Genomic DNA, 27119 nt, shown 5'->3' on the forward strand with positions numbered 1-27119 from the left:
CATGATCCGCGAAGATCTCACATGCCGCAGAGCAACTAAGCCCGTGTGTCAACATTACTGAGCCTGCACTCTGGAGCTCACGAGACACAACTACTGAAGCCCGCGCTCCTAGAGTCTGTGCTCCACGACAAGAGAAGCCACCGCAATGAGAAGCCCGCACGCCACAAAGAAGAGTAGCCCCCCGCTCGCCGCAACTAGAGAAAGCCCGTGCGCAGCAACGAAGACCCAATGTACCATTAAAAAAAAAAAAAAAAAAAACCCTAGACAGGAGAAAAAGTTTTGTCCGGTTTTGTACACTCAGGTGCATTATCTGACTCACACATGCATGTTCCTAACTTTGTTTTATGACTGTCCTTCTCCTCCTAATGTCATAACAGAACAAATTAATTTAATGAATATACCTGCCAAGCTCTGAGGAAAAAGTAAGAAATAAGACACAGTCCTTGCATTTGAGGGAAACTGGCTAGTATTTTAAAAATCAGTAGTTTCTCTGATTTGGCATTTCTGTAAATCTCCATTAGAGCAATTATTTATATTTATACTGGTGAATGTGGGAATATAAATCTTAATACACCCTTTTTGTAAGCATCCTCAAATTAGTAAATAGGGTAAATAAAAGGTAGATACCAAATCACAATAACTAAGTTATATCTTGTCACATGTAGATTGGATTCACCATCTATAGAACTTCTGCCATTCTTCCATTTATATTTAGAAATGACCTATATATATATATATATTTGTGTGTGTGTGTGTGTGGTACGCAGGCCTCTCACTGTTGTGGCCTCTCCCGTTGTGGAGCACAGGCTCTGGACGCGCAGGCTCAGCAGCCATGGCTCACGGACCCAGCCGCTCCGTGGCATGTGGGATCCTCCCGGACCTGGGCACGAACCCGTGTCCCCTGCATCGGCAGGCGGACTCTCAACCACTGTGCCACCAGGGAAGCCCCAGATATATTTTTAAATAAAACGAATCGATATTTTAAGTCGACTATTTAACTGATGTGTATGAAAGTGTGTGTGGGTTAGGGTACAGTGGGGTATTTTTTTGGATGAAAGAGAGTCTGCAGTTTTTAAACTTGTATTTTTAAAGCACTTGAACTTTGTGATGACAAGTCGAAAAAGTCAATTGTCTCCACGAATCTCCTGGATACAATGAATGCCACTGCCTCCTTCATAAGCCCTAAATGAAATGAGGTCTAAAATACTAAGAAGTATAACTGCCCCTCCTTTTGGAACCTACCACAGAAGTAGCTTCGACACAGAGCAAATAGGAATGCTAGTCCTTTTGGTGATAAGAAGTTGATCTCATAGGAGTTGAAAGGCAGAAAATAAAGATAATCTAGGGTAATTATGAAAGGAGAAAGTACACTTTCCTTCTTTGGAATATATATAATATCACAGTACACGCAAATAAACGCACTCTACAGGTTCAAATATGAAAGAGGCTTTGTTTTCAAGTGACCAAAACGCTGATGCTGACTCCTCCCCAGTTAGCCACATCAAAAAACTTTTTAGAGTGTTTTCTCCAGTTCACGTGAAAGGTCATGTGAACCCCAAACATCTGATCCTGTTGCCAAATCCAGTGTTAAATTCTCAGCCGCATCTTACCCAGCGCTTGACACAATTACTCACACCTTCCATCCTGAAACATTTTCCTAAGACTTCTCGTAAGTCACGCTTTAGCCTTTTGCTGCTCACTCCTCTTTATGACTCTAAAGTTGGAGGGTCCCAGGCCTCAGTCCTCAGAACGTTTCTCTTCTTTCCTTATGCTCATTCCCTAGATGTTTTCATTCAGTCTCCATCTTTAAATACCCTCCACAAGCCAGCCATCACCACTTGGAAAGCTAAAAGGCATCCCAAGCTTGGCATGTCCCAGACTGGACTCTTGACTTCCCCTTTAGCCCCCCAAGAGTATTTCCATCCATCATACTCAACTTGTCAGTAAACCGCGACTCTTTTCTTCCAGTTGCTTGGGGCAAAACTTTACAGCCTTTGATTCCTTTCTTGAATACCCCACACTCCATCCATCAGCAAACCCTACGGCTCTTCCTTTGAGATATATTCAGAATGCTTTCTTATTGCCTCCACTCCTACCATCCTTCTCCAATCTCTTCATCTCTCACTTGGATTGCTGTGAAAGCCAACACTTGTCTGCCTGCTTCCATCCCTGTCTACCCACAGTTTATTCTCAACACAGCCACCAGAGTGAGTCTCTTAAAATCTTATATCACACCACTCCCCTGCTCAAACACTCCACAGGCTTCCCATTTCACTCAAAAGTAGAACCTGAAGTCCTTTCTATGGCCCATGGCTGCGTGAGACTACATTATCTGCCTCCCTACAGCCCTAACAATCTGCCTGACCTCATCTACTATCACATCTCTTCCCTACTCAGTCTCAGCCACAGGAGCTTCCTTGCTGTTGCTGGTCTACATCCAACACACTCCTGCCTCAGACCCTTCCCTCTGCCTGGAACGCTCTTCCCCGGATAGCCACACAGGCTGGCTCCCTTGCTTTCTTTAGATCCTCGCACAGATGTCTTTCCCTGACTACTCTTTCTAAAAGAAACTGTCTTCCTTGCCTGTCATTCTCCTTGCTTTTACTCTGCTTCTCAGTTTTTCTTCATTCTTATCCCTAACATATATTTCCTTGTTTACTACTTAATTTTCCCGCTAGGAGATAAGCTTCTTGAGGCAGGGACTGTGTTTGCACTACTGACATATTTCTAGCACCTAGACCAGTGCTAGGCACGCAGTAGGTCCTCAACAAATACTTATTAAGTGAATAAATAAATCCTGCATATCTAAGCAAAAGCCATCAAAATTTTCTTTGCATAAAGTCGGGGGAAACTGGCATAATGTAAAACTCACCGATACTGTAGTCGGAAGACACAGATTTGAGTTCTGTTTTTGCTGCTTCTAAGTGGTGTGACAACTCTACAAGTATTCCCACCATCCTGTCTCTCTCACACTAAGGGTCATCTGTGCAACCTTGGTGTATAGCTTGTGACATGCATGACACTTCTCACATTATGATGAGGTACCTTGTCATTGATGTTTATTCATATTTCTTATATCTGGGGACCATAAATTGTCCATCCTTCTGTCTACACACACATTCATTGAACTTGGGCCAATTACTTAACACTAGTTTCTTTACCCATGAAAACTGGGTTGAGGAGGGAAACGTGAGGAGACCCTGTGAACTTTAAAACATATACCAGTAGTTGAATGTACCTCAAAAGCCTGAAATGAGTCGTATTACAATATCATGTTACAAAAAAGATTCCATCTCACTTTCATGTAATTGGTAGTTATATGTCCCTGATGTGCATATCAAGGTGCAGACAACATATTAGAAATATCAAGGGCAGAGTATCTACTATATGTGTGACCCCAAACCATTCCCTTATTCCTGGACACACAATACAACATGTCCCAGCCTCTTACGATTAATGGGGCCTGAAACTGAGTTCCGGCCAACTAACTGTAGGAGCAAGTGATAAATACACCTCCCGGGGCTGGCCCCAAAGCCTCTTGCATGATCCTCTAATTCTTTTGTTTGCACTTTATCTGCCAGCTGGTTAAAGAGGACCCAGCTGGGGACTTCAAGCTTGGCCTTAGGGCATGGAGATCTACCAGGGAGAAGCCTGGTTCCATGAGCCACACTATGTGGAGGAGAGTTGCCCAGGAAATCTGCGATCCAGGAACATATGCACTGGAAATCATATAAGTGAGAAACAGGCTTTTATTGTGCTAAGCTTCTGAGACCCAAGGCATATTTGTTAATACGGCAACCAGTAAGCCATGGTCATTCACACCTCATGGTGTGGATTTGTTTTCTGTTTGCTGTGTCGTATACACTGTTGTTTTTTCTTTTTTTTAAATATATTTTTTTATCATTGTGTTCTGAAAAATTTATTAATTTTTTATTTTATTTATTTTTGGCTGTGTTGGGTCTTTGCTGCTGCATGTAGGCTTTCTCTAGTTGCAGAGAGCGGGGACTACTCTTTGTTGCGGTGTGCAGGCTTCTCACTGCAGTGGTTTCTCGTTGCGGAGCACAGGTTCTAGGCGTGCAGGCTTCAGCAGTTGTGGCTTGTAGGCTCTAGAGCACAGGCTCAGTAGTTGTGGCGCATGGGCTTAGTTGTTCCGCGGCATGTGGGATATTCCCGGAACAGGGCTCGAACCCATGCCCCTTGCAATGGCAGGTGGATTCTTAACCACTGTGCCACCAGTGAAGTCCCATATATACTGTTTTCTGCTGATATCAAGTGGAACGTTGAATTACATGTTATTGATTGTGGAATATCCACTTTGATTTTCACCTAATCTCTGGATAACACTATTTTCAAATAACCAGTGCTTTTCTCTCTCAGAAATATTCCTGTAACAGATCCTTATTATTGGTGAGTATTGACTCTCTCTTATTTTAGATAAAATCTCTTTTGATGACCTCTTAAGTATTTTGTTGTTGTGGTGGTTCTAAGTGCTTCTTTAAAAGTATCTTTTATAACTTTAACTAACTAGCTGCTTACATATTTCTCCAAACAAGTAGTGACACGAAATAAACACCAAAATATTTGGGGTAAAGGGGCATGATATTTGCAACTTAGTCTTAAATGGTTCAGAAACGCACATTCACCAATGCACACACATACACACATACACTGGGGCAGAATGTTAATAGCAATGTGGGTAAGTGGTATTCAATGTTCTGTATTCTACACTCAGAATTTTTATGTGAATTTGAAACTACTTCTAAACCAATTTTTTTTTAGAAAAAACTGTTAGCATTATTAAAAATGTCAATACTTCTTATAGCTTTGTTTTTAACATTTTCTCTGTGCAGTTTAAAACTCGTTATACAATATTTTTAATAACATGCTTTTTGAAACAGGAGTCCTCTACATAGACATAATTCTCGGTGCCCATGATTTTTATGCTTTGCCCTCAAACAAAGTTCTGATATAGTCTATGCTGCTTCTCAAATACTCTGAATTCTATTTGAATGTAAAACAAAGAGAAGATGTGCATTACTGATACTATTTATTATTATATTGTCAGCATGAGAAGGGAATATTCTGATCTAGTGAAAACTTTTGGTATCATGTTTTCTAGAAATAAGAAAAAATTTCAAATATTAATCAACTCTAACTTATGTGAGGTTCACAAATTAAGTAGGGAACTTTGTTGCATTTTAATATAAATAATAGTACAATGACAAGGATTGATTAGTAGTCACGCTGGAGTTGCTTTATTCCAGACATCAAATAACAGCCTCCTTGGGTAGAAAGTGTAATGATTCCCTATTGCATAGTAGACTGAGCATCTGCCAACAAATTATTTATAAATAAACTAATATGTTTCTTGAACCACTGAAACAGGAGAACTATTAGCCAACCTAATCAAGAAAACAGCACCTATAAGACATGAGAATAATAGAGATATTCTTAGGTCAAGGGGAAAATGGAAGAAAAAAATGAGAGGATACTTGATTCAATTCTATTTAAATACATTTGAAAACATGAATAAAAGAGACAATTTTGTAGGCTATAATATAAATTATAAAATCCAAGTCCAGCCAAGACAGAAACTCTAAGAAGATGAGTTACTATGGAAGAAATCCAGAAAGCTGTAAAAGGTTATCCCTCCCCTTACCAAACCAAACCCACGAGAACTAGGTAATTTCCAAGGTGTATTATATCATAACCTCAAGGAACAGATAACTTCAACGTTACTTAAATCGTTTAGAGCAGAGAGAGATGGAAAGCTACTGATTGATTTTATGACACCAGCATAACTTTGAGCAAATCAGAACAAAACAAGATCCAAGAAAGAAAACTTGGGACCAATCTCATTTATTGATGTTGATGCAAAATTATATATAAACAAATAGAAACTAGGGACACCTTATAAGCATAATATAGTTTATTCCAGGAATGAAAGGATAGTTCAATAATAATAAAACTCTTAATGTGATTTATCACAGTGATAAATCAAAGGAGAAAATAATGATCATCTCCATAGATGCCTTTTTGGCTTTTGATAAAATTCTTTACCCATTTTTGATAAAGATTCTTAATAAAATAGAAATTGAAGGGTACTTCCTTAACATGATAAATAAAAGTCAGTACTGTGTTTGTATAAAATGAGACAGTTTTCATTTAAGCCAGGAATAAGATAGGAATTTCTATAATCCCCACTATTAATCAACAATGTTCAGGATATAACAGTCAAATGTATTAAATAAGACAAATCAGAGGTATACAAATAGGAAGGGAGAAGGCAAAGTGACTGTAATTTGTAGGTGGTATGATTATATGCCCCCATATCCTATGAAATGAACTGAATAAAATATAAGAAACATTAAGATAACCCAGTAAAGTCGCTGGTGATAAAATTAATATTCAAGAATAAAACTCCATGGGGATAAGGAGATAAGCGACAAATACACAAAGGACATATTTATGTCAGCATTTATTGTTTTGTCACCCTCCAAAGGAATGTCAACTCCATGGGAAAAAGCATGTGCTTTATTTTGTTTATTGCTTTACCTCCAGTGACAAAAAAAAATGCCTAGTACATAGTAGGCACTCAAGAAATGTTTGTTGAGGACCTCCCTGGTTACTCAGTGGTTAAGAATCAGCCTGCCAGTACAGGGGACATGGGTCTGAGCCCTGGTCCAGGAAGATTCCACATGCTGTGGAGCAACTAAGTCCCTGTGCTACAACTACTGAGCCTGCGCTCTAGAGCCCACGAGCTGCAACTACTGAGCCCATGTGCCACAACAACTGGAGCCTGCATGCCTAGAGCCCATGCTCTGCAACAAGAGAAGCCACCGCAATGAGAAGCCTGCACACTGCAACAAAGAGTAGCCCCCGCTCTCTGCAACTAGAGAAAAGTCCACGGGCAGCAAAAAAGACCCGATGCAGCCAAAAAAAAAAAAAATTAATTAATAAAAAATTTTAAAAAGAAATATTTGTTGAAATAAGGAATGAATCTATAATATAGATTTACTCTCTTGTACAGATACCTCACTTTTTAATAATAGATTAAAAATGAAAGCAACTAAAATATCCATTAGTTATGATTAAATAAGCTATTAAAAATAATGAGGTATATTTCTGAACTAATATATAAAGCCCTCTAAGATAAACTGTTAAGTTAAAAAAAGAAAGGCACTGGGCCATAATACAAGTCTTGACACATTTAAAAGGACTGAAATCACACAAAATACGTTCTCCTCCAAGGAAAAATTATTAGAAATCCACAGAAAAGTACTGGGAAATCCCACATGTCTGAAAAATAAACAACTCATTTCTAAGTAACCTATGGGTTAAAAAAGAAACCACAACAGAAATACGAAGATATCTTGAGCTGAATAAAAAAGAAAACACACAATATAAAAATTTATGGAATTCAGCTAATGAATTGTTTACAGTGACATTTATAGCTTTAAATGCTTTTATTAGAGAGAACTAGAGTCATTACTCTAAGCTTTCACCTCAGGATGACAGAAGAGGCAAGGTAACTCAAACACAAAACAAGCAGAGGAGAGGAAATTACAAAGATCAAAGTAGAAATAATTGAAATAGAAAACAGAAAAACAACGAAGCCAAAAGTTGGTTCTCAAAAAGGAATTTTATAAAATTTTGTTAAAAACCTTATTCTAACAAATTTGACAATTTAGATGAATTGTAAAAATTCCTAGATATACATAAAACACCAAAACTGATTCAAGAAGAAACAGAAAATTAGAATAGACCTAAATCAAGAAAATAAATTTAATTAGTAACTAAAAATCACTCTATGAGCAAAAATCCAGCCTAGATGTCTTCATTGGTGAGTTCTATCAGAACTGTTAAGGGGGAAATAATATCAATCTTACACAAACTCAGAAAATAGAGTGAGAGGGAGAGGCCAATGTTACCCTGACAAAAAGCCAGACAGACTACACGAAAAGAAAATTATAGAACACCTCCGCCAACAGGTTCAAAAGTCTTAACAAAATATAAGCAAAGAGAATCTAGCAACGTACAAAAAGAATTCTACACCATGACCAAGTGGGGTTATCCCAGGAATGCAAAAGTAGTTTAATATTTAAAAATCATGTAAAGCACTATATTAATGAAGGACAACACTAAATGATCATCTCAATAGTTGCAGAAAAAAATTTGATGAAAGCCAAGACATATTGATTATTAAGATTCTCAACAATTTAAGAGTAGAAGGTGGGAATTTTCTCAACCTGGTAAAAGGCATATGTTGGGCTGCACCCCGCAGGCCTACAAGGCCAGTGCCTGTCCAGCTTTATGACCTAAGAAACAGACTGGAGTCAGGAACAGAGACATCAATGGTTTAACGGACTGGGGAGCAAGGTTCTGGAGTGACACCCCACCGTGTGCAGCGGGTGGTAGACAGGATGCAGTGAGGTCTTTGCTTGGGGGAGATTACCAGTTATAGGGGAATTGATGTCAGGTGGGCTCATTAGTTACCAGGGAAACCAGCAGAGGGGCCCGCCCCTCAGCACCCCTTTGATAAGAACGGTCACCAGCTGGGGCCTGGGGCAAGTACATAGGAAGGTCAGTCATGTGTGTAGGGTTTAGGTGAAGCAGGCACTGGTCGGGCAGGGGATGTCCAGAGAGCAAGAGACCAGACATCTTGAGTGGCCTGAACATACACTCCACCCCTACATATCCGGCACGACCCTTACAATCTTGGTCCGCCCTTCTTCTGAGATATCCCTGGGGTCACATATGTAGGGGGCACTGCAACCAGATACCACAAACACAATACAGACAACAGCAGCCAGAAAGGCTCAAGAGTAAGCTACCTATTATGCTCAGAACAGTGAACAGTCATTTGCCAGGATGTGGGCAAACTTTGGAGCCAAGCGCTTAATGGGTCAATGTAAAGGGAGTCAATAGCAGCAGTGCCCTGTCCAGTTATCAGGCAGGTAAGGCCACCCCTGGTTTTCACAAACCCAGAGCCACCCCCCACAGGGAGGGGTAGGCTCGGCTTTAAAACGAACATTCTGGGGCTTCCCTGGTGGCGCAGTGGTTGAGAGTCCGCCTGCCGATGCAGGAGACACGGGTTCGTGCCCTGGTCCGGGAAGATCCCACATGCCGCGGAGCGGCTGGGCCTGTGAGCCATGGCCACTGAGCCTGTGCGTCTGGATCCTGTGGTCCGCAATGGGAGAGGCCACAGCAGTGAGAGGCCCGCGTACCACAAAAAAACCCCCAAAAAAACCCCACAAAAAAACGAACATTCTGGTGGCCTAGCCAGGAGTCAGCAGTCACAGTAGAGTCTGCCACCCCATGTTATGTAGGGTGCCTTTAGGAGTGAACCCATTAGGTCTTTCCAAACAAAAGACAGTTAATCCCACTAGTTGGACTTTGGTGTCCAGAAGCCTGGACTTGGGTGTCCAGAAGCCAGCCTATTCTATTCCACACAACATAGCCCAGTGGTGCTCATGGGCAGCCAGTTGTACAGGAATGTTTACTGTCAGGGGTCCTTCTGATGTATGGGCATGTGGGACAGGAAGATGGTGAGTCTTTTGCCCCATTGCCATAGTCAGAATAGCTGAGTCAATTTTTCATGGAAGTCTAGAGGAGTACAACAATGGGATCTCACCGTAGACCCAGCAATTAACAGACTCATTTTCACAGTGAGGCTAGTGTTGTTACTCAGTCCTTGAATAAATTTCCTTCGCTCAGGATAGGGATGAAATGTAAGACATCTAATAGGCGCAACACAGAGCAGATCATAACCAAAATACAAGCAGAAACCACATCTGAGGTAATACCACACCCGCCTGTGGTTTCTGTCCTGGTCTGCAATACAGTTCAAATAACTCAAGTTTTCAGTAATACCACATATACAATGGCCACCTAGTTTTACCTTGGATATCTGAACAACAGCTATTTCATTTTGACTTTCAAATGCATTCCCTTCCTCAATGGCCAAAGCAGATGTACAATGCCTATCTGAAAGACCACAAAACAGGCTACTCTGGTTGGTAAAATTTAAGTTAAACCATGTATAAGCCTTCGGACTTCCCCATACTTCAATGTGTGCAGATTTTCCCATCATTTTCCCTTTCGATTGCAAATCTTTCAATAGAAAGTACTGATGAACAAAATATCCTTCCCTCGCTGCTGGGCGCTAGCTGCTACCCCAGGTGTAGATCATGTCCCTAGATGCCAGGCCTCCTTTATATTGGCCTAGTCATTCGAGTTGGGGGAGCACTAATCAGATCACGTGAAAAGGCTCAAAGGGATGTTGATGGGGAAACACTTAACAGGCTATACATTTTATCACTTATCCCCAACTGTCACACAAGCACTGAACACGTGCTTTTAGCAACAGACTTAAAGCAAGCAGTGTCACACTTCATAAGTAGTTATACTCTGAGACAATTTCACTAGATACTTTTCTTTCCATCCAGAACATCAGGGCAAAAGTATGGCTAGCACAATAACATTGATAAGTACAGACCTCAATCAAAAGAACCAGAATTTAATATCCATTGAAACATAATATTGTTCTCTCTAAAATTAGCCTCATATCCACCAAACACAGCCAAATCAAGACTAATTTGTCTGCAAAACAAGTTTGGTCAATCGACCTTATAGGCTCCTCCAAACTGGCTGAGGGGGGCTGAGGGGGGCTCAGGAGCTCAGATTGAATTCCCAAAAGGTCTCCCAAGGCCAGGAAAGCCATGCCAAAGCCCTGCTATCAGCCTCTGCCTTGGTGGATTTTTCTCTTCTATAAGTCCCCAGAATATTGAGATCCCTGCACATGTCAGGAGACAGTCTTTTCCATTTTCCTGATAAGGCTGCTCAGAACCCAGGAGTCTCTAATTTCTGGAGAGACCAGGCAGAGAGAAAAGGAAAATGCTTCAATTCTACCCACAGGTGTAGTTTACCAAATTGCTAAATCATAACCAACTTGAGGGGAAGGGCTTCCCTGTATCTGGAAAACACAGATCAAAACCAGTAACATTCCAGACAAAACCCGTAAAAATTATAACCATATTCACCAGTTCACTCAGTGACCAATCCTTTTTTTTAACTTTTCATGAAGCCATCAGGTCTTCCATTAGGATTCTTTAAGTTCTTACCCAGTTCAGCAATATAATCTGAAATTTACCACGGACCTGTTATTGTCAAAAGGTCCTTCCTATGAATCTTCTTGAAGATGAGGCACTTTTGCAAAAGCATCAGAGTAAAACAATAACTGTCTATAAAAGACAAAAGACATAAAAAGACACCTGGGGCTTCCCTGGTGGCACAGTGGTTGAGAGTCCGCCTGCCGATGCAGGGGACACGGGTTCGTTCCCTGGTACGGGAAGATCCCACATGCCGCGGAGCGGCTGGGCCCGTGAGCCACGGCCGCTGAGCCTGCGCGTCCGGAGCCTGTGCTCCGCAACGGGAGAGGCCACAACAGTGAGAGGCCCGCTTACCGCAAAAAAAAAAGACACCTGATTAAGCACCTGATTACAATGTACTCAAAAAAGAAACTTGTTTACAATAACTAGAATTGTGACTGATTATACTCTTAACCCGTAAAAACCTTAATCTCTGGCAAAAACCAAGAAGCAAGTAACTGCATTTCTGACTGGAAAATTTCGTGCATTAGTTTTCCTCTCCTAAGCAGGTAAAGGTAGTAAACTGAGACCTGCTCAGTGTTTAATGTTCCGATATTTTATCCTATTTGAAATGACCCTTGAATTCTCTTCTTTCAACTTTAGTTTCAAGTTACCAAAATCTGGAGAGACTATTTTAGATAGATATTCCCAAAACGTAATTATTTCTATAGAGTTTAACTAAAAGCTTTTTCTCCTTTACTCTTAGAGATCACAGAAGATTAAAGTTCCAGAGAGGCCAGGTGGATCATTTGCATCTCAAAGGCACCAGAGAAATACAAAAGAGAAATTCCTTCTAGAAAGCTAGCTTAACCAATTACAAAAGGCTCACTTTGATACAATAGCAGAGGCATTAGAGGCCACTGTTCTCTAGATCTCTTGGCAGCCCACATTCATCAAGGACAGCCACCATAAGACCCATATACTAGTAGATAGCCACCCCAGGATTTCCCCAAGTTTCGGGCTCACCCCTGGAAATTTTGGGCTCTGCATGTTAGTGGACGGCCACCTCAGGACTACTCCCGCAACTTTCCATCCCCCATTCTGCATTTCCCTACGTCTCGGCGCTCCCGGGAGTTTCCTCAGTCTCCTGGCTGGCTCTGCCAATTGTTGGGCTGTACCCGCAAGCCTACAAGGCGTGTGCTTGCCCAGCTTTAAGACTGAAGAAAGAGTCCGGAGTCTGCAACAGAGACATCAATGGTTTAATGGATGGGGGAACTTACACTCAGAAGTAGGGTCCTGAAGCAACACCTCAACGGTCTTCTTCACTCACAGGGTCAGGGGGAAGGGGAGGTTACCACTTATAGGGGAATTGATGTCAGGTGGGCTCATTAGTTACCAGGGAAACCAGCAAGGGGCACGCCCCTCACCACCCCTTTGATAAGAACAATCACCAGCTGGCGCCTGGGGCAAGTATATGGGAAGGTTAGTCATGTGTGTAGGGTTTAGGTGAAGCAGGCACTGGTTGAGCAAGGGATGTCCAGAGAGCAAGAGAACAGCCATCTTGAGTGGCCTGATCATACAGCATATAAAAATTACATCAGGGGCTTCCCTGGTGGCGCAGTGGTTGGGAGTCCGCCTGCCGATGCAGGGGACACGGGTTCGTGTCCCAGTCCGGGAAGATACTACATGCCGCGGAGCGGCTAGGCCCGTGAGCAATGGCCGCTGAGCCTGCGCTTCCGGAGCCTGTGCTCCGCAGCGGGAGAGGCCAGGGCACAACAATGAGAGGCCCGCGTACCGCAAAAAAAAAAAAAAAAAAAATGACATCAAAAAAATCATACTAAATGGTTAAAGGCTAATACCTTCCCACTAAAATTGGCAATAAGGCAAGGGTGTCCCCTCATAATTATTTCTATTTGACATCATACTTGAGGTTCCAGCTAGTGTAATAAAGCACAGAAAAGGAATCAAAGACATACAGCTTGGAAAGAAAGAAAATAAAGCTCTACTACTAGATGACATAATAGTCTATGTAGAAAATCTGATGGAATTTACAAAAAAAGAAAAAGCCCCCAGAACTGAGTGTAACAGGGTTACAGTGTACAAGATCAAAACCAAAAATCATATGTATTTCTATATATTAGCAATAAACAATCTGAAAATGACAATCTGAAAATGGACAATGTTCCATTCACATTCACAATATTATCAAGAAGAATAAAATTGCTAGAAATAAGTTTAACAGAAGAAGTACAAGATCTCTACATTAAGAACTACAAACCATTGCTGAGAGAAATTAAAGGAGATTCAAAAAAATATTTGCAAATCATTTATCTTCTAAGAGACTTGTAATCAGAATGTAAAAAGGACTTTTACAACTTAATAAGAAGACAACAAACAGCTTAATAAATATATAAATGGGCAAAATATTGAGTAGGCATGTCACCAAAGAAGAAATATACCATATTTATAAATGGAGAGATTCAAGTTGGCAATTCTCCAAAAATTGTTCTATAGATTGAATGCAACATCAGAATCTCAGCAGGCCTTTTACTTAAAAATATAATTAAAAAGTTGATCCTAAAATTTATATGGAAATGCAAAGGACCTAGAATAACCAAAATAATTTTGAAAAAGGAGACAAAAGTTGGAGGATTCATACTACTTGATTTCAAGACTTAATATAAAGCTAATTTAGAGAGTGTGGTATGACAATGAGGATAGACATATAGGTCAATGGAAGAGAACAGAGTCTAGAAATAAACCTTCACATTTATGCAAATTCGGTTTTGACAAATTGCCAAGGCAATCCAAGCGGAAAGGATTTTTTTTTTAAACAAATAGTGCTAGAAAAATTGGATGTCCAAATGCAACCAAATGCACTTAGATCCTTACCTTACACTATGCTCAAAAATGATCTTGAAATAGTTTATAGGTCTAAATATCGGAGATAAAACTATAGAACTTGTAGAAGAAAGCAGGAAAAACTTTGTCATCTTGGATTAGGGAAAGACTTCTTAGATCTAACACAAAAGAATGATTCATATAAGAAAATACTGATAAATTGGACTTCATCAAAATTAAGAACTTTTGTGCTTCAAAAGGAAGCATTAAGAAAATGAAAAGACAAGCCACAGACTGGGAGAAAATAATTGCAAATCATTTATCTTTTAAAAGACTTGTAATCAGAATGTAAAAAGGACTTTAACAATTTAATAGGAAGACGACAAACAGCTTAATAAATATACAAACGGGCAAAATATTGAGTAGGCATGTCACCAAAGAAGATAATTAACGCTAATAAACATATGAATACATGCCATGGTAAACACATGAAAAAATTAGAGAAATGTAAATTAAAACCACAAAAAGGCATCATTATACAGGCGCTAAAATGGCTATAATCAAAACGACTAGCTATACCAAGTATGGGCAACAATGGGCAGAAACTGGAAACCTCACACATCGCTAGTGGGAACGTAAAATGGTATAGCCATTTTGGAAAACATTCTAGCTACTTCTGAACAATTTAACTATGCACTTATCATATAACCCAACTGTACCACTCCACTCCTACCACTCCACTCCTATCTACTCAAGAAAAGTGAAAAGGTATGCACACACAAACACTTATATCCAAATGTTCACAGCAACATTATTTATGAATGCCAAAACCTAGCAACAACTCAAATGTCCATGCACTGGTAAACGGATTAAAAAAAAAAAAAATGTGGTACCCATACAAGGGAATACTACTCAGCAATAAAACGAAACAAACTACTCATACATGCACCTACATGGGTAGATCTCAGCAGCGTTATGTTCAGTAAAACACTGCATACTGTATGATTCCATTTACAAACATTTCTAGAAAGGCAAAACTATCCAGAAAGCATGTTAGTGATTATCTGAGGGCTAAAGGAATTGGGATGATGGATGTTCTAAGGATTATGGTGATTGCTGCATAACTATATCATTTTAGCAAAACTTATTGACGTATATAATTATAATTGGTGAATTCTATGGTATGTAAATAATCCCACAATGATGTTTCTTAAAGGATAAAACACACCCTAATAACCAAGATATTCAGAGCAAGATGTGTATGTATAATATCATTCCATTTATGTTAAACATACTACATATATACATGCTAGTTAAGGCTACAAAATTTCTAGAAATGTGTGTATACAAACAATATGTTTGCCTCTAGGAAAAGGACTGGAATCCTGGGAAAGGAGAGATAATTACTTTTCATTGTATACCTTCTGACACTATTTGTTTGAAACAATTAAACCACATAATCACTTTATAAATAACAAAATCCTAGTAAATAATTTAAAACAACCATAATCCAGACACAAAGACCCGGGTGTATGAATTTGCTCTTGAAGATTTATGCTTATCTGAGTGAGGCCATAAGCACTTATGAGTAGCCTATAATAAGATAATCAAGGTGAATTTCATCACAAAAACATGGTGTTAGTTCCTATTAATTTCAGAGAGCTGACTACAAATTGTGGGAATCCGGGAAAACATGAGAGGATTTGACTAGAAATACTTTAAGCGTTACAGGGTACTACATTCTGCAATTCGACACTAGCCACAAAATACAAACAAATTCCTTGTCCCCAAACAAAAACAAACTGCAACCAAAACTCTGAATACTCGATTTCTATACCTGTCTGCAAAAATACTGAATCACTATGCTGTACACCTGAAACTAACACAATATTGTAAATCAACTCTACCTCAATAAAAACAAACAAACGAACAACAAAAAAAAACTTTGAATACTTGGGGATTAAATGGGGGTGGGATAGAGTGGAGGGAAAAGAAGCAAGAACAGGGTAATCTAGCTGATAGCAGGCAGACAGAAATGTTTTCAGGAAAGGTACAAATGGCAATAATATAAATCATATTATATATATATATGAAAAAACGATATCAGAATACTTTTTTCTGCTACATCATGCCTTTTAAAAAGGTATTATATATAAAAAGTGCCCAAACTTGTTTCTATGAATCATACAGTGGATACTGCAAAGTGATTTTCAGTTATACCATTTAATATCAAGAACCTGTTCCAAAGATTTGATTTTCAATTGCACATTAAGAAGATACGGCAGGGGCTTCCCTGGTGGCGCAGTGGTTGAGAGTCCGCCTGCCTGTGCAGGGGACACGAGTTTGTGCCCCGGTCCGGGAAGATCCCACATGCCGCGGAGCGGCTGGGCCCGTGAGCCATGGCCGCTGAGCCTGCGCGTCCGGAGCCTGTGCTCCGCAACGGGAGAGGCCACAACAGTGAGAGGCCCGTGTACCGCAAAAAAAAAAAAAAAAGGGAAGAAGATATGGCTATTTAATTAAGGATATTTGTTTTAATCTTAAGCAATGGGTGAAATTAAAATACACTGTCAATATTTAATTATCAAGATTCAAGTGCTATTTTATAATAATGCTTGAAGGTCACATTTAAGACTTCTGCTATCATATTAATTTCTTTTTTTTAAGATAGGAACATAGTACTTTGTATAGTGTTGCTCATAAATGCCTAGTATTTGGTGTCCATTTTCACACAAAAATCAATAATGTAAATACTTCCTTGAAGGGAAAACACCTGCAGAGAGGGCCAAATACATCATAAAAGGTGCTTCTTTCAGCTTTGACTGCTTTCACTTGCATTTCAAACTGACAGGGCTTTCACCCTGTTTTTAGTTCTTTGAATAGACAATCACATATGTTTGCCACACGTGTGCTCTTCACGCACAAGTTCCTCGCAGTACTGCTCCTTCTGACGCATCCCTGCTGTAGCTTTGGTGCTAATCTACACTCAACAGACATTTAAAGAGCACCTATGCGGCCCATTATACTAAGAACATTCCATCAGGTTAGGTAGTATTATCATCCCAATATAACAGATGAGACATCTGAAGCTCATGGACTAAGTGTCTTAAGTCCCCAAATTGGTAAGCAGAAAACCAGGACTTAGCCTGAGCCCTTTCATTTATACCCTGTTTTCAAGTATCCTCTCTATCTGTGACCGTTCCCTCCTTTCTCTCCCTAGTTTCACTGATAGTCAAGAGCAGAGTAGGAAAGAAATGAAGGAGGTAGCCTCTGCTTAGCCCCATTCCCTTCCCCACAGAGCAGGTGGAAGGGAAGAAACACCTCCAGGGCTCAGAGGTCCTACCACAGTCCTCACTGCTCTCAGTTCCATACTTCACCTGGAACACCCAGCCCAGAACTTCAGCCCCAAGCCTGTTCCATAGCTTTCTTCCCAGGGTACAGAAGGCACTATGGGTAATTATTATTATATTTTTAATATATATATATTTTAAACAAGTTTCTTTTTTTAAAAATTTTATTTATTTATTTATTTATTTTTGGCTGTGTTGGGTCTTCGTTTCTGCACGAGGGCTTTCTCTAGTTGCGGCGAGTGGGGGGCCACTCTTCATCACGGTGCACGGGCCTCTCACTGTCGCGGGCTCTCTTGTTGCAGAGCACAAGCTCCAGACGCGCAGGCTCAGTAGTTGTGGCTCACGGGCCTAGTTGCTCCGCAGCATGTGGGATCTTCCCAGACCAGGGCTCGAACCCGTGTCCCCTGCATTGGCAGGCGGATTCTCAACCACTGTGCCACCAGGGAAGCCCTATGGGTAATGATTGATGGAGCATCCCTGTAGTAATAGAAGTGTCCTGAGCAATGCTATTTACAACTCTGAAATGATTTTTCTATGGAGACACAGCTCCCATTGGTCCTTATGGGGATTATCAAGACTGTACTTGAGCTTGGAAGGAGTTGAACCAGCTTCCACATGCTAGCCTGCAAACCTATGCACAGCTCAGAGTATCACTTCCTTGGGAAAAATCAGCTTTCTTAATTAAGTCAATGGAAACCAGTTCGAAGCCGCCACAACTGAAACATTAGTGAACTTTTGGAATACAACCCACTCATACTCGGGAATTCAACCGTTACCCTCTCAGCTCACAGCCATATATATATATATTTTTTACCCCCTTTGGCCATGTCGCATGGCCTGCGGGATCTTAGTTCCCCAACCAGGAATCGAAACCACACCCTCAGCAGTGAAAGCTCAGAGTCCTAACCACTGGGCCGCCAGGGAATTCCCCACAGCAATATATATTTGTAAGACTGAAAACACTATTTTTATTGTGCTTAATATAACATAGGAAAAGATACATTCTCAAAATTAAAAAGCACAGCTTCCTGGACTCATGTTTTTCTTTCTTACTTACCGTTTTACCTTCATTTTTTTAAAGTATGATTTCACAGACTTGTGGTTGCCAAGGGGGAGGGGAGGTGGGGGAGGGATGGATTGGGAGTCTGGGATTAGCAGACACAAACTACTATGTATAGAATGGAAAAACAACGAGGTCCCACTGTATAGCACAGGGAACTATATTCAATGTCCTGTGATAAACCATAATGGAAAAGAATGTGAAAAAGAATACACACACACACACACACACACACACGCACACACACGCACACATCTGAATCACTTTGCTGTTCAGCAGAAATCAACGCAACATTTGTAAATCAACTATACTCAATAAAGTTAAAAAAATTAAAATTAAAAAAGTGCCATTTCATTCAACTCCAGAGAAACTTCCATTTTTTGATATTATTGTAAAGGTTCTACTACTTCACCTGCATACTGATTGCTGAGCCAGTGTTTATCTTACCTCCTCGATGGATAATCAAAGAAGTCTCGCTTCCAATGGGACAGTCCTTAAGTATATCCACTACTTCCGTATGGCTCAGGTTCTGTACATTCTGCTGGTTGATCTCAACAATGAGGTCGCCTTCACACAGGCCAGGGCATCCCTGAATGTCAAGTATTTGTTTCACCCGCTGTCCTGTAGGACTGTCTGCAATGGTGAAGCCAAAGCCCTGGGCACCTTTCACAATGGTTAAGGTCATAAGTTCAGCTTGGGTGGCCCCAGATGAAGCCATAGATACATTGTCGTCATGGACAGGTGGTGGATACGTGCTATCTAGCTGACCATCAGCTGGCATTGAGTGCAAAGTATGAGGCGGCCGATCTGTTATATCTGGAACCGACTGTGAGGTCCGAGAAATGTATTCCAAATATGTTTCATAGTTATGTCTTCCATTGACCATCACTGGAGGTGGCCTCTCCATTATTGCAAGGGGTGGCACCATGCTGTTAGCAGGATCTTCAGGATCAAAGGGCAAAGGGTAGCCACGACACAACACTAAGTTGACACTCTGACCAATAGGAACAGACTGGAAAAGTTTGACTACATCTGCATGAGTGTGTCCAAGGACACAAACTTCATTAATATAGACAATGACATCACCTGCAAGGGAAAAAAAGAAAGAGATTGACAACATGAGGTAAGTTCAATTAACGCTGACATAGAGAAATGGAATTATTTATGAGACTAGTGAAAGACGTGCTCTGTTTCTCAGTAAGCAGTGAGAAGATCAATTAGAATAGTATTTAAATTCCCTGTAGGTGGCTCAAGGTTACAACAGGTCTGCCAACAAATATAGTGATTAAATGCTGAAAAAAAATGCTATTTGGTTATTCCTGAAGTTCAGAAACAACTCCATATTCAGAAAGAAAAGTTTAGAATTTATACCTTGAAGAAGCACACATTCTATGCTTCTTTTTCATCTTCAGGGCAAATCAGTTAATAGAATTTTCAGAAGTTTTCAGAAATTTCAGAATTTGAGAAGTGGTAGTCATAAGTTTTGGATGAAGAACAAAGCCCAGTATATGGGTTTTTTGCTCTCACTTGTCTGAGTCAACTGTCTTTTTTTTTCCTTTTTATGGAAGAGGAAAATATTTTGCCCATTTTATCTCTCTATAGCAAAGTGTAATTGCAAAGGTTCCATGTACACACAAGTAAAGATCAAGAGGACAGATTAGGGGATCAGCGATCTGGGTCCATATCCTGGCTCTACTACTTAGCAGATCTGTGCGACTGGGCAAATGACTTACCTGCTTTGAGCCACAGTTCCTCATCTGTAAAGCTGCTGTGAGGGTGAAATGAGATGATGCAGGAAAAGGGCTTGGCACAATGCCTGACATATGGTGAATGCTCAATAAACGTGGACCATTATCAATATTATTGCTGCTAAAATAGGAGGAAGGGGATGTGAGACCCTGGCTTTCAAAGAGGAAGCTTCCAAAGACATCCTCCATCTTAGATAAAGTGATATTTCTGCAGATCTTTTCAAAAAAGGCATTTGTCCTTTCTCCCCAATGAATTTAATCACAGAGTTACAGAAGCCCACTGATCAGAAGTTAACTTTATGTTATTAAAAATGTCCTGAAGGCAAATTATTCACTATAAAATATATCCAGAAAGACAATATTTCCTTCTTAAAATGCAGGGAAAACATGTTTGTTTGAGATATTGTTTAAAAAATTCAATTATGTATGAATAACAGTTTTAGTTTCGGAGCACTGCTCTATCATGGATTGATATTTTTACCCTCAAAAACCATAATATTTGAGAATTGAACTTGCAAATTGAGACTGTGCCTGACTGTGCTGAAGAGTATATGAGAGATTAAAAGACATGTTTTCACAGATTGTCAAATGAGTAATTCAACAGATATCAGTCTATCAGGATACTTCTGAAATGGGTAGTGTAAATGGCTAGGGATTTCATTCTGAGACATCATTGCCCATCAAAATTGCAAACATCAAAAATGAAAAACAGAGTTGAATTTTCAGAGTAAAATACTTTTTTGGCTTCTCTTAGTTGTCTGATACAAAATGATTTCTCCACTAAACACACTTTAAAAATAAATAATTCTATGAATAGAACATTGCTGTGTAAAATGCCCTTTACTACATACTCTCAGCTAACACTCTTCCCAAATGCTAGAGGACTGCTTGAAAGTGCTAAAGATATAGACAGAAAAGCAAAAACAAACAAACAAAACGAAACAAAACAAAATAACATTTTCGGTGATCCAGGTTAGGTCTCATTCTGGAAAATGTCACAGACTATGTGATTGGTCAGGTGGAACTTCACTCTTCAATTATGTCTATCAGAGAGGGTGCTGGTGTAACGTCTGGGACACTGGGCCATGACTCAGGACTGAATTGGGATGGGCATCCACTCTGCTACTGTGACTTCTTAACAGACTGTGGCAGGTGGGAATGCTTTGGCATCATTTTTAACTGGTTAAGGTCATGCCAGAGTCCCAGAGACGTATCTGATCCAGACAAACTTTTTTTCTTCTCCTCCTTGCCCCTTCTATTTTTAAAGTTACTATATATATTTATACACTGAAAGGTTGAAAGACTATAAATACTTGTGTACTATCATCCAGCTTAATGATTAGAACATTGCTTATATCAGTTGAAGCCCCCTGGGTAGCATCCTCTCCCACTTGCCCTCCTTTACTGCCCTTTCCAAAGGTAACCATTGTCCCGCATTTGAGGTTTGTTAGTCACATGTACTTTACATTTTTATGACATATCTAGGTACACATAAACCCTACATAGTTTAACCACTAAATAATATCTCTTAAAATGTTTTTGCATATTTTAAACCTTTTGTAAATGGCATACATATTAATCTTCTGTAATCTCTCAAAATGTATTTATGATACTTATCTCTTTTGATACATTTACCTCTAGTTCATTAACTTTCATTGCAATATAATATCTGTTGGATGACTACATCATTATTTATTAATATTTATCCATTCTTTTGTTAGTGGACACTGGGGTTCTTGTGAATTTTGGGCTATTAAAGATAACTCTGCTATGAACCTCTTTCCATGGCCCTTATGCACATATGGGAGAGTTTTTGTGAGGTATCTACCTCGGGGTAGAATTGCTGGACACAGGCCAGTTGTGTCTTCAACTCTGTTAGAAACGGGAAATGGCTGACAAAATCGGTCAAATCGGTTTTCACTCCCCTCGGTAGGGTAGAAGAATTTTCATTGCTCCCCATCTGACACAATGCTTGCCATTCTCAGACTTTTAATTTTCAATAATCTAATGGGTGTGACCATGGTTTTAATTTGCATTTCCCACTCTGCTAGTAAGGGTGAGCATCTTTTCATATGTTTATTGGCCATTTGGGTTTTCTCTTTAGTACCTCTCCTTTTCCCGATTTTCCTATTAGGTTAGTCTTCTGTTTTTAAACACATTGACTATTTTTCTGCCCACCTCCGTTCTTGATCGAACATCCTCTGTACGTTTGGGAGGCTGCATGGTATAGTAGACATTACATGGAATAGGGAACCAAACATCTTTGGACTGATTCCCAGCTCCATCACTTACTAGCTGTGTGACTTTCAAAACTAACTTAAATCCTCTGTGACTCAGATTCTTCAGAAGTAATGAGGAACAATAATAATAGCAACTTAGTGTGCTACAGGAAATAGAAAATGAGATCACACAGGTGAAAGTGTCTGTAAGCTGTAAATTGTTATGCGAAGGATAATTGCTATTTCACTAATTATTATCTGTCCTCGGTTATATCCGTCTATAAAATCAGGACAGTCCCACCTAGATATTCCCACCACAGTCATAATTAAGGATGAATATGAGTTCCTGAGTGGGCAAGTAAAAGGCAGGAAAGTAACAAATGCCATTTTCCTCTATAGCTCTCCCTAACTTTAATCATAGTTAACAAACTCCCCAGCCCCCAAGCATGCTTTATTCTTCCTTCTGCTATGCCAGAAATTCACAGGAAAAAAGAACTAAGTTCAAAGCTCTCACAATTCCCTGCCAGGTCTAAAGAATAGTTATTTGAATTATAGTGATTAATATTATCTATTATAGTGAGTTTTAATGTGATCTTGCTATTCAGAAACAGAATAAGAACTATTTGTGGTTCTTAGTAAGACTGCCTTCTAAAATTTATGGATATTTTCCACCCAGAGCAATTTTTCAAGTCATCAAGCAAGCGAGTGATAAAGGACCCTGCAATAATACCTTTGTGGAGCTACTCAGAAGGTTTCTGAATGTAAAAGATGAGGGGCCAGTTATCACAGGACAGAACTATCTAACAACTTGACACTACTTAACTGCTCACTTTAAAAGTAAATGGATGCCTAGGGCTTCCCTGGTGGTATAGTGGTTAAGAATCCACCTACCAATTCAGGGGACATGGGTTCGATCCCTGGCCCAGGAAGATCCCACATGCTGCAGAACAACCAAGCCCGTGCGCCACAACTACTGAGCCTGTGCTCTAGAGCCCACGCTCTGCGACAAGAGAAGCCGCAACAACGAGAAGCCTGTGCACCGCAACGGAGAGTAGCCCCTGCTCGCTGCAACTAGAGAAAGCCCGTGCGCAGCAACGAAGACCGAATGCAGCCAAAAATTAAAAAAAAAAAACAAATACATAAATTTATTTTTTTTTAAAAAAAGGAAATGGATGTCTAGATACTGTGTTATGCCAAAACTATTGGAGATGGAGACGTAAGCAAACATTTGCTTATTCAGAGGGAGAACTCATTGGGTAGGCTATTTATAGACCATGCTGTATAAATGTCATTTACATGTTGTGAAGTAAAAATATGAGCCACCTGGTATGTGCCTTCTGATGGTGCCATGCCAAGTCCTGAGATAGACTGGGCTTATGAGCACAGAAACGGACGTCGTTAGGAAAACCGGCTCTAGGTCTAACCCTGTTGGCCTACTTAAACGGGAGAATGGAAAAGGAGTCACATGATGTCTCCATCTCTCAATTTATTCTTTTATAAAATGAGAATTAAAATATCTCCTCCATTTCCTCTTTCACAGGGCTACTGTGAGAATGAGATCATCCTTATGAAAACACTTTTAATTTTACCAAAGAAAGGTTCTCCATAAAAGTAAGATGCTGCATTTCTTTTGAGAGCCTAGCACACATTTTCATTGCCATATTGCCTGCAAGGTTACATTGTTTCCTAAATGGCCATTCACTTTAGGACATATTGAGGCCAGACGGTTTTAGGGCTATTGCCTTCAGGTCTATTGGTCAAATTTGGTGTGACTGATGAGCTTGGTGTCCCCAACAGGGCTGATCTCATAATGACCTGATTCCCAGTTATGGGATTTCAAAGTGCAAGTGAAGGAGAGTGAGGCTGATGAAGCAGGAAGTGTAAACTGCTGGCCTGTATGAGAAAATGTTCTAAGGTAATTGGTTTCTTTCTTAGTCATGGAAATCAAAGTACAATATTGGATACCTCTTGGGTACTTCATCATTTTGGATAAAATAGAGCACTCTTTAGTAAAGCACTGATTGCTTAAAATGGAGTTATTTTTAGACCTCTTTCCTCTGCTCCCACCTTCTTTGAGTTACTGAGGCTATACAATCTCCCTTTTCAGCTGCTCTCACTTGCCACCTGCTGTCTACCTTCCTTAAGCACCACCTTGGACCAGACTAGAATAGTTCACTTCACACTCCATTCTGATCCTACTGTCTCCTCTATTAACTTCAAACTACTCAATCTTCAGACCTACTGCTTAACACTCTTTACCACTAGCCTTTCCAACTTGTTTTTGTATTCATCCCAATAAGTTACCTTTCTTGGGAAGCTGGTATCTTTACTGTTCCTAATTCATAACTTGATAACTTGCCTTTTTATTTGAATCCTGCTGTTCCTCTACCCTCAATTGCACTTCTTTTCTGTGTATAACTTCATTCCAGATAATTCATTTCTTTCCTGACCTCTTCAAAGATATCTTCCATTATTCCTACACAGATTGCTCCTGTCTCACGTTTGTGACTACAGACTCACCTCAAACTTTACTCCTTTGTGAGAGTTTTCTACCTGTTCCAAGTTTTTTCCGTAAAATACAGAGTATCATTACTATGCTGAGAACTTCTTAGGTATTTAGGATAAATTCTTATTAGATAAAGAATAGAAAGACTTAAGAAAAGAAAAACTGGATTGGATTTCACAGCTAAATTCACTGCTGTGTTTCTAACTTGTTTTTGCCAAGTCGTATAGATTTTTGTTAAAAGAAAAAAAAAAATTCACTGACTACTCCCATCCCACCAATTACATGTATTTTACATTGAAAAATTATTATTTTTTGAGTTTACTCTCCAGTTAATACAATTTGGCTGCCCTTTCTTCTTTCTGAAGCTTGTGTTAGTTTGTGTTTTTTATAATAACAATATATGATTTTATTATAACAGGCAATTTTATTATAATATTGAATATTCATTTTCCCTCTATTCTATAATCCCCCAAAACACAATAAATTTTGATATGTACTTTTGGGCATGTGCCACTCATCACTTCAATTAAATTGAAAATAACTGTTCTTGATAAAATGTATTCCCCAAAGTGAAGCACTGTGGTATGTCAGATTGACAAATAAAATTAAAGCTGGGTCTCCTTGGGTTGTTCTTTGAGAAAGTCATTCACCAGTTTCATCATCTATAAAATGGGCTAACAATAGCTGTTCTACCTTATACGGAAGAGATGTCTGTGGAAATGCTCAGCCATCATGATATTACATATACAAATACACATATTAAAAATTTTTAACAAATGACTGATAAAGAGTGGAAAGCAAGAATATCCTAAGAAGGAGAAAGAATAAGTAGCTCAGTTTTAAAAAAAGAAACTGCTGAATTTTATTAAATTATTTGGCAGTTTTCTTGCAGAAATTTGAGAGGACAGATAATGTTCATCCTTGTAGCTGAACACACTGTTTCCCAACAAGGAAGACTAGTGCCTCATGACAGTATCCTCAGACTCCTCATTCCCTTCTGGAATAGAAGTACAATGTGGCTAGGGTGGAGGGATCAGGACAGAGGATGGGTGAACTGTGTGGCAGGCGCTGTCGGGGGTGGTGGTGGATGGGATGTAGAGCATCCACACGTGAGGGTCTTGGTATTTTCTCAACTATGTCACAAAGTGAGAAAGGTCTGATGATAAGTATCCCCCAGATACAGGGGCTTTTGCCTTGCTTTCTCAGTTTTCCTGATGAATTTGTTATAGGGTTCAATGCTTCTTATTGCCCCAAAGTTTTTCCTTATGCCTAAATCTAATTTCTTTTGCTAAAAATCACTATTTCCTCAATTTCCATTCTCATAAAAGTGGAAGCATCAGTCTTTTGGAATAATTTAAAGCAGTTTCTAAAATTCCCAAATGGCCTCTTCAGAGTGAAAGTTATTAAAACAGCCATCAATTGGAGAAGATCCCATCTTGGAGGTTCTGGAACTTACCATCATTCTATTGACTTTAAACATCTGTCTTGCAAAGAGCATTATTGCAGACACCAACAAATTTTGCAGAAATGCAAAAGCAAATACTTAGGTTATGGAAGGTATAGGAGGCAGGACAAAAGCCTTCATCAGGAGAATTTTAGTTTTGTTCATTCTTATGTGCTACATTATAAATGACATTGTGAATGAAAATGAGTTGAATTGATCTGTAGCACTAAAATAAGATGTTTTAATCCTCTTTCTTTCTTTTTTTTTTACATTGTAAAACCAAGTGTGGCATAATGGAGAGAGCACCGATTTAGGAGTCAGAAGGTTTATGTTTATGGCAGAAAGTTTATGCCAGGTATGCCAATAATTAGTGGTGTCATTCTCTGGGTCTTATCCCTCATTTGTTTACTAATTTATTCAGCAAAGATTTACTACCATGAATCAGGCACCATAGCAAAAATAGAGAAGATTGAACCAGATGATTTCTAAGACATTTTCTTCACTCTGAAATTCTAACACTAAGGTTCTTGGATTCTACCTCTTAGCTATGTCTGCAATTGTTCTACCACCCTAGGTTGGGAACTTACCCATTGTATGAACTCCTGGAACAGTCCCTTAGCTGGTCTTCCTGATGTCATAGCAGGAAAGACTAGGGAAGGAGGAGAGGGAAGCCTAGCATATGGAATGACTCAATGAGTCTGTGGGATTATGGGGTTACCTAATCTCACCCCATATTGACTAGGATTACATGGAGTTGTTATTAAGCCCTCTCTTCTGGTCAGGATCGTCTCAGGAACCAGGAGAGTGTTACTATTCTGCAGGTCACAGGCATTAATTTCAGGGACTTTAAAGCACTGGGCACTG

The 27119-nt window shown here is 39.7% G+C and overlaps 1 protein-coding gene across 2 annotated transcripts in view; it reads right to left on the reverse strand.

Annotated features, from left to right (window-relative positions):
* MAGI2 (membrane associated guanylate kinase, WW and PDZ domain containing 2) overlaps positions 1–27119 on the reverse strand; it is a 1308856-nt gene that overhangs the window by 207768 nt on the left and 1073969 nt on the right. For both annotated transcript variants that reach the window (XM_024738094.1, XM_024738093.1), the window contains exon 10: positions 18786–19424. In XM_024738094.1, coding sequence (XP_024593862.1) covers positions 18786–19424 — 639 coding nt within the window. The remainder of the gene's footprint in view (positions 1–18785; positions 19425–27119) is intronic.

This window comes from Neophocaena asiaeorientalis, unplaced genomic scaffold (assembly GCF_003031525.2).
Source record: "Neophocaena asiaeorientalis asiaeorientalis breed wild unplaced genomic scaffold, Neophocaena_asiaeorientalis_V1.1 scaffold170, whole genome shotgun sequence".
NCBI classification, from domain to species: domain Eukaryota; kingdom Metazoa; phylum Chordata; class Mammalia; order Artiodactyla; family Phocoenidae; genus Neophocaena; species Neophocaena asiaeorientalis.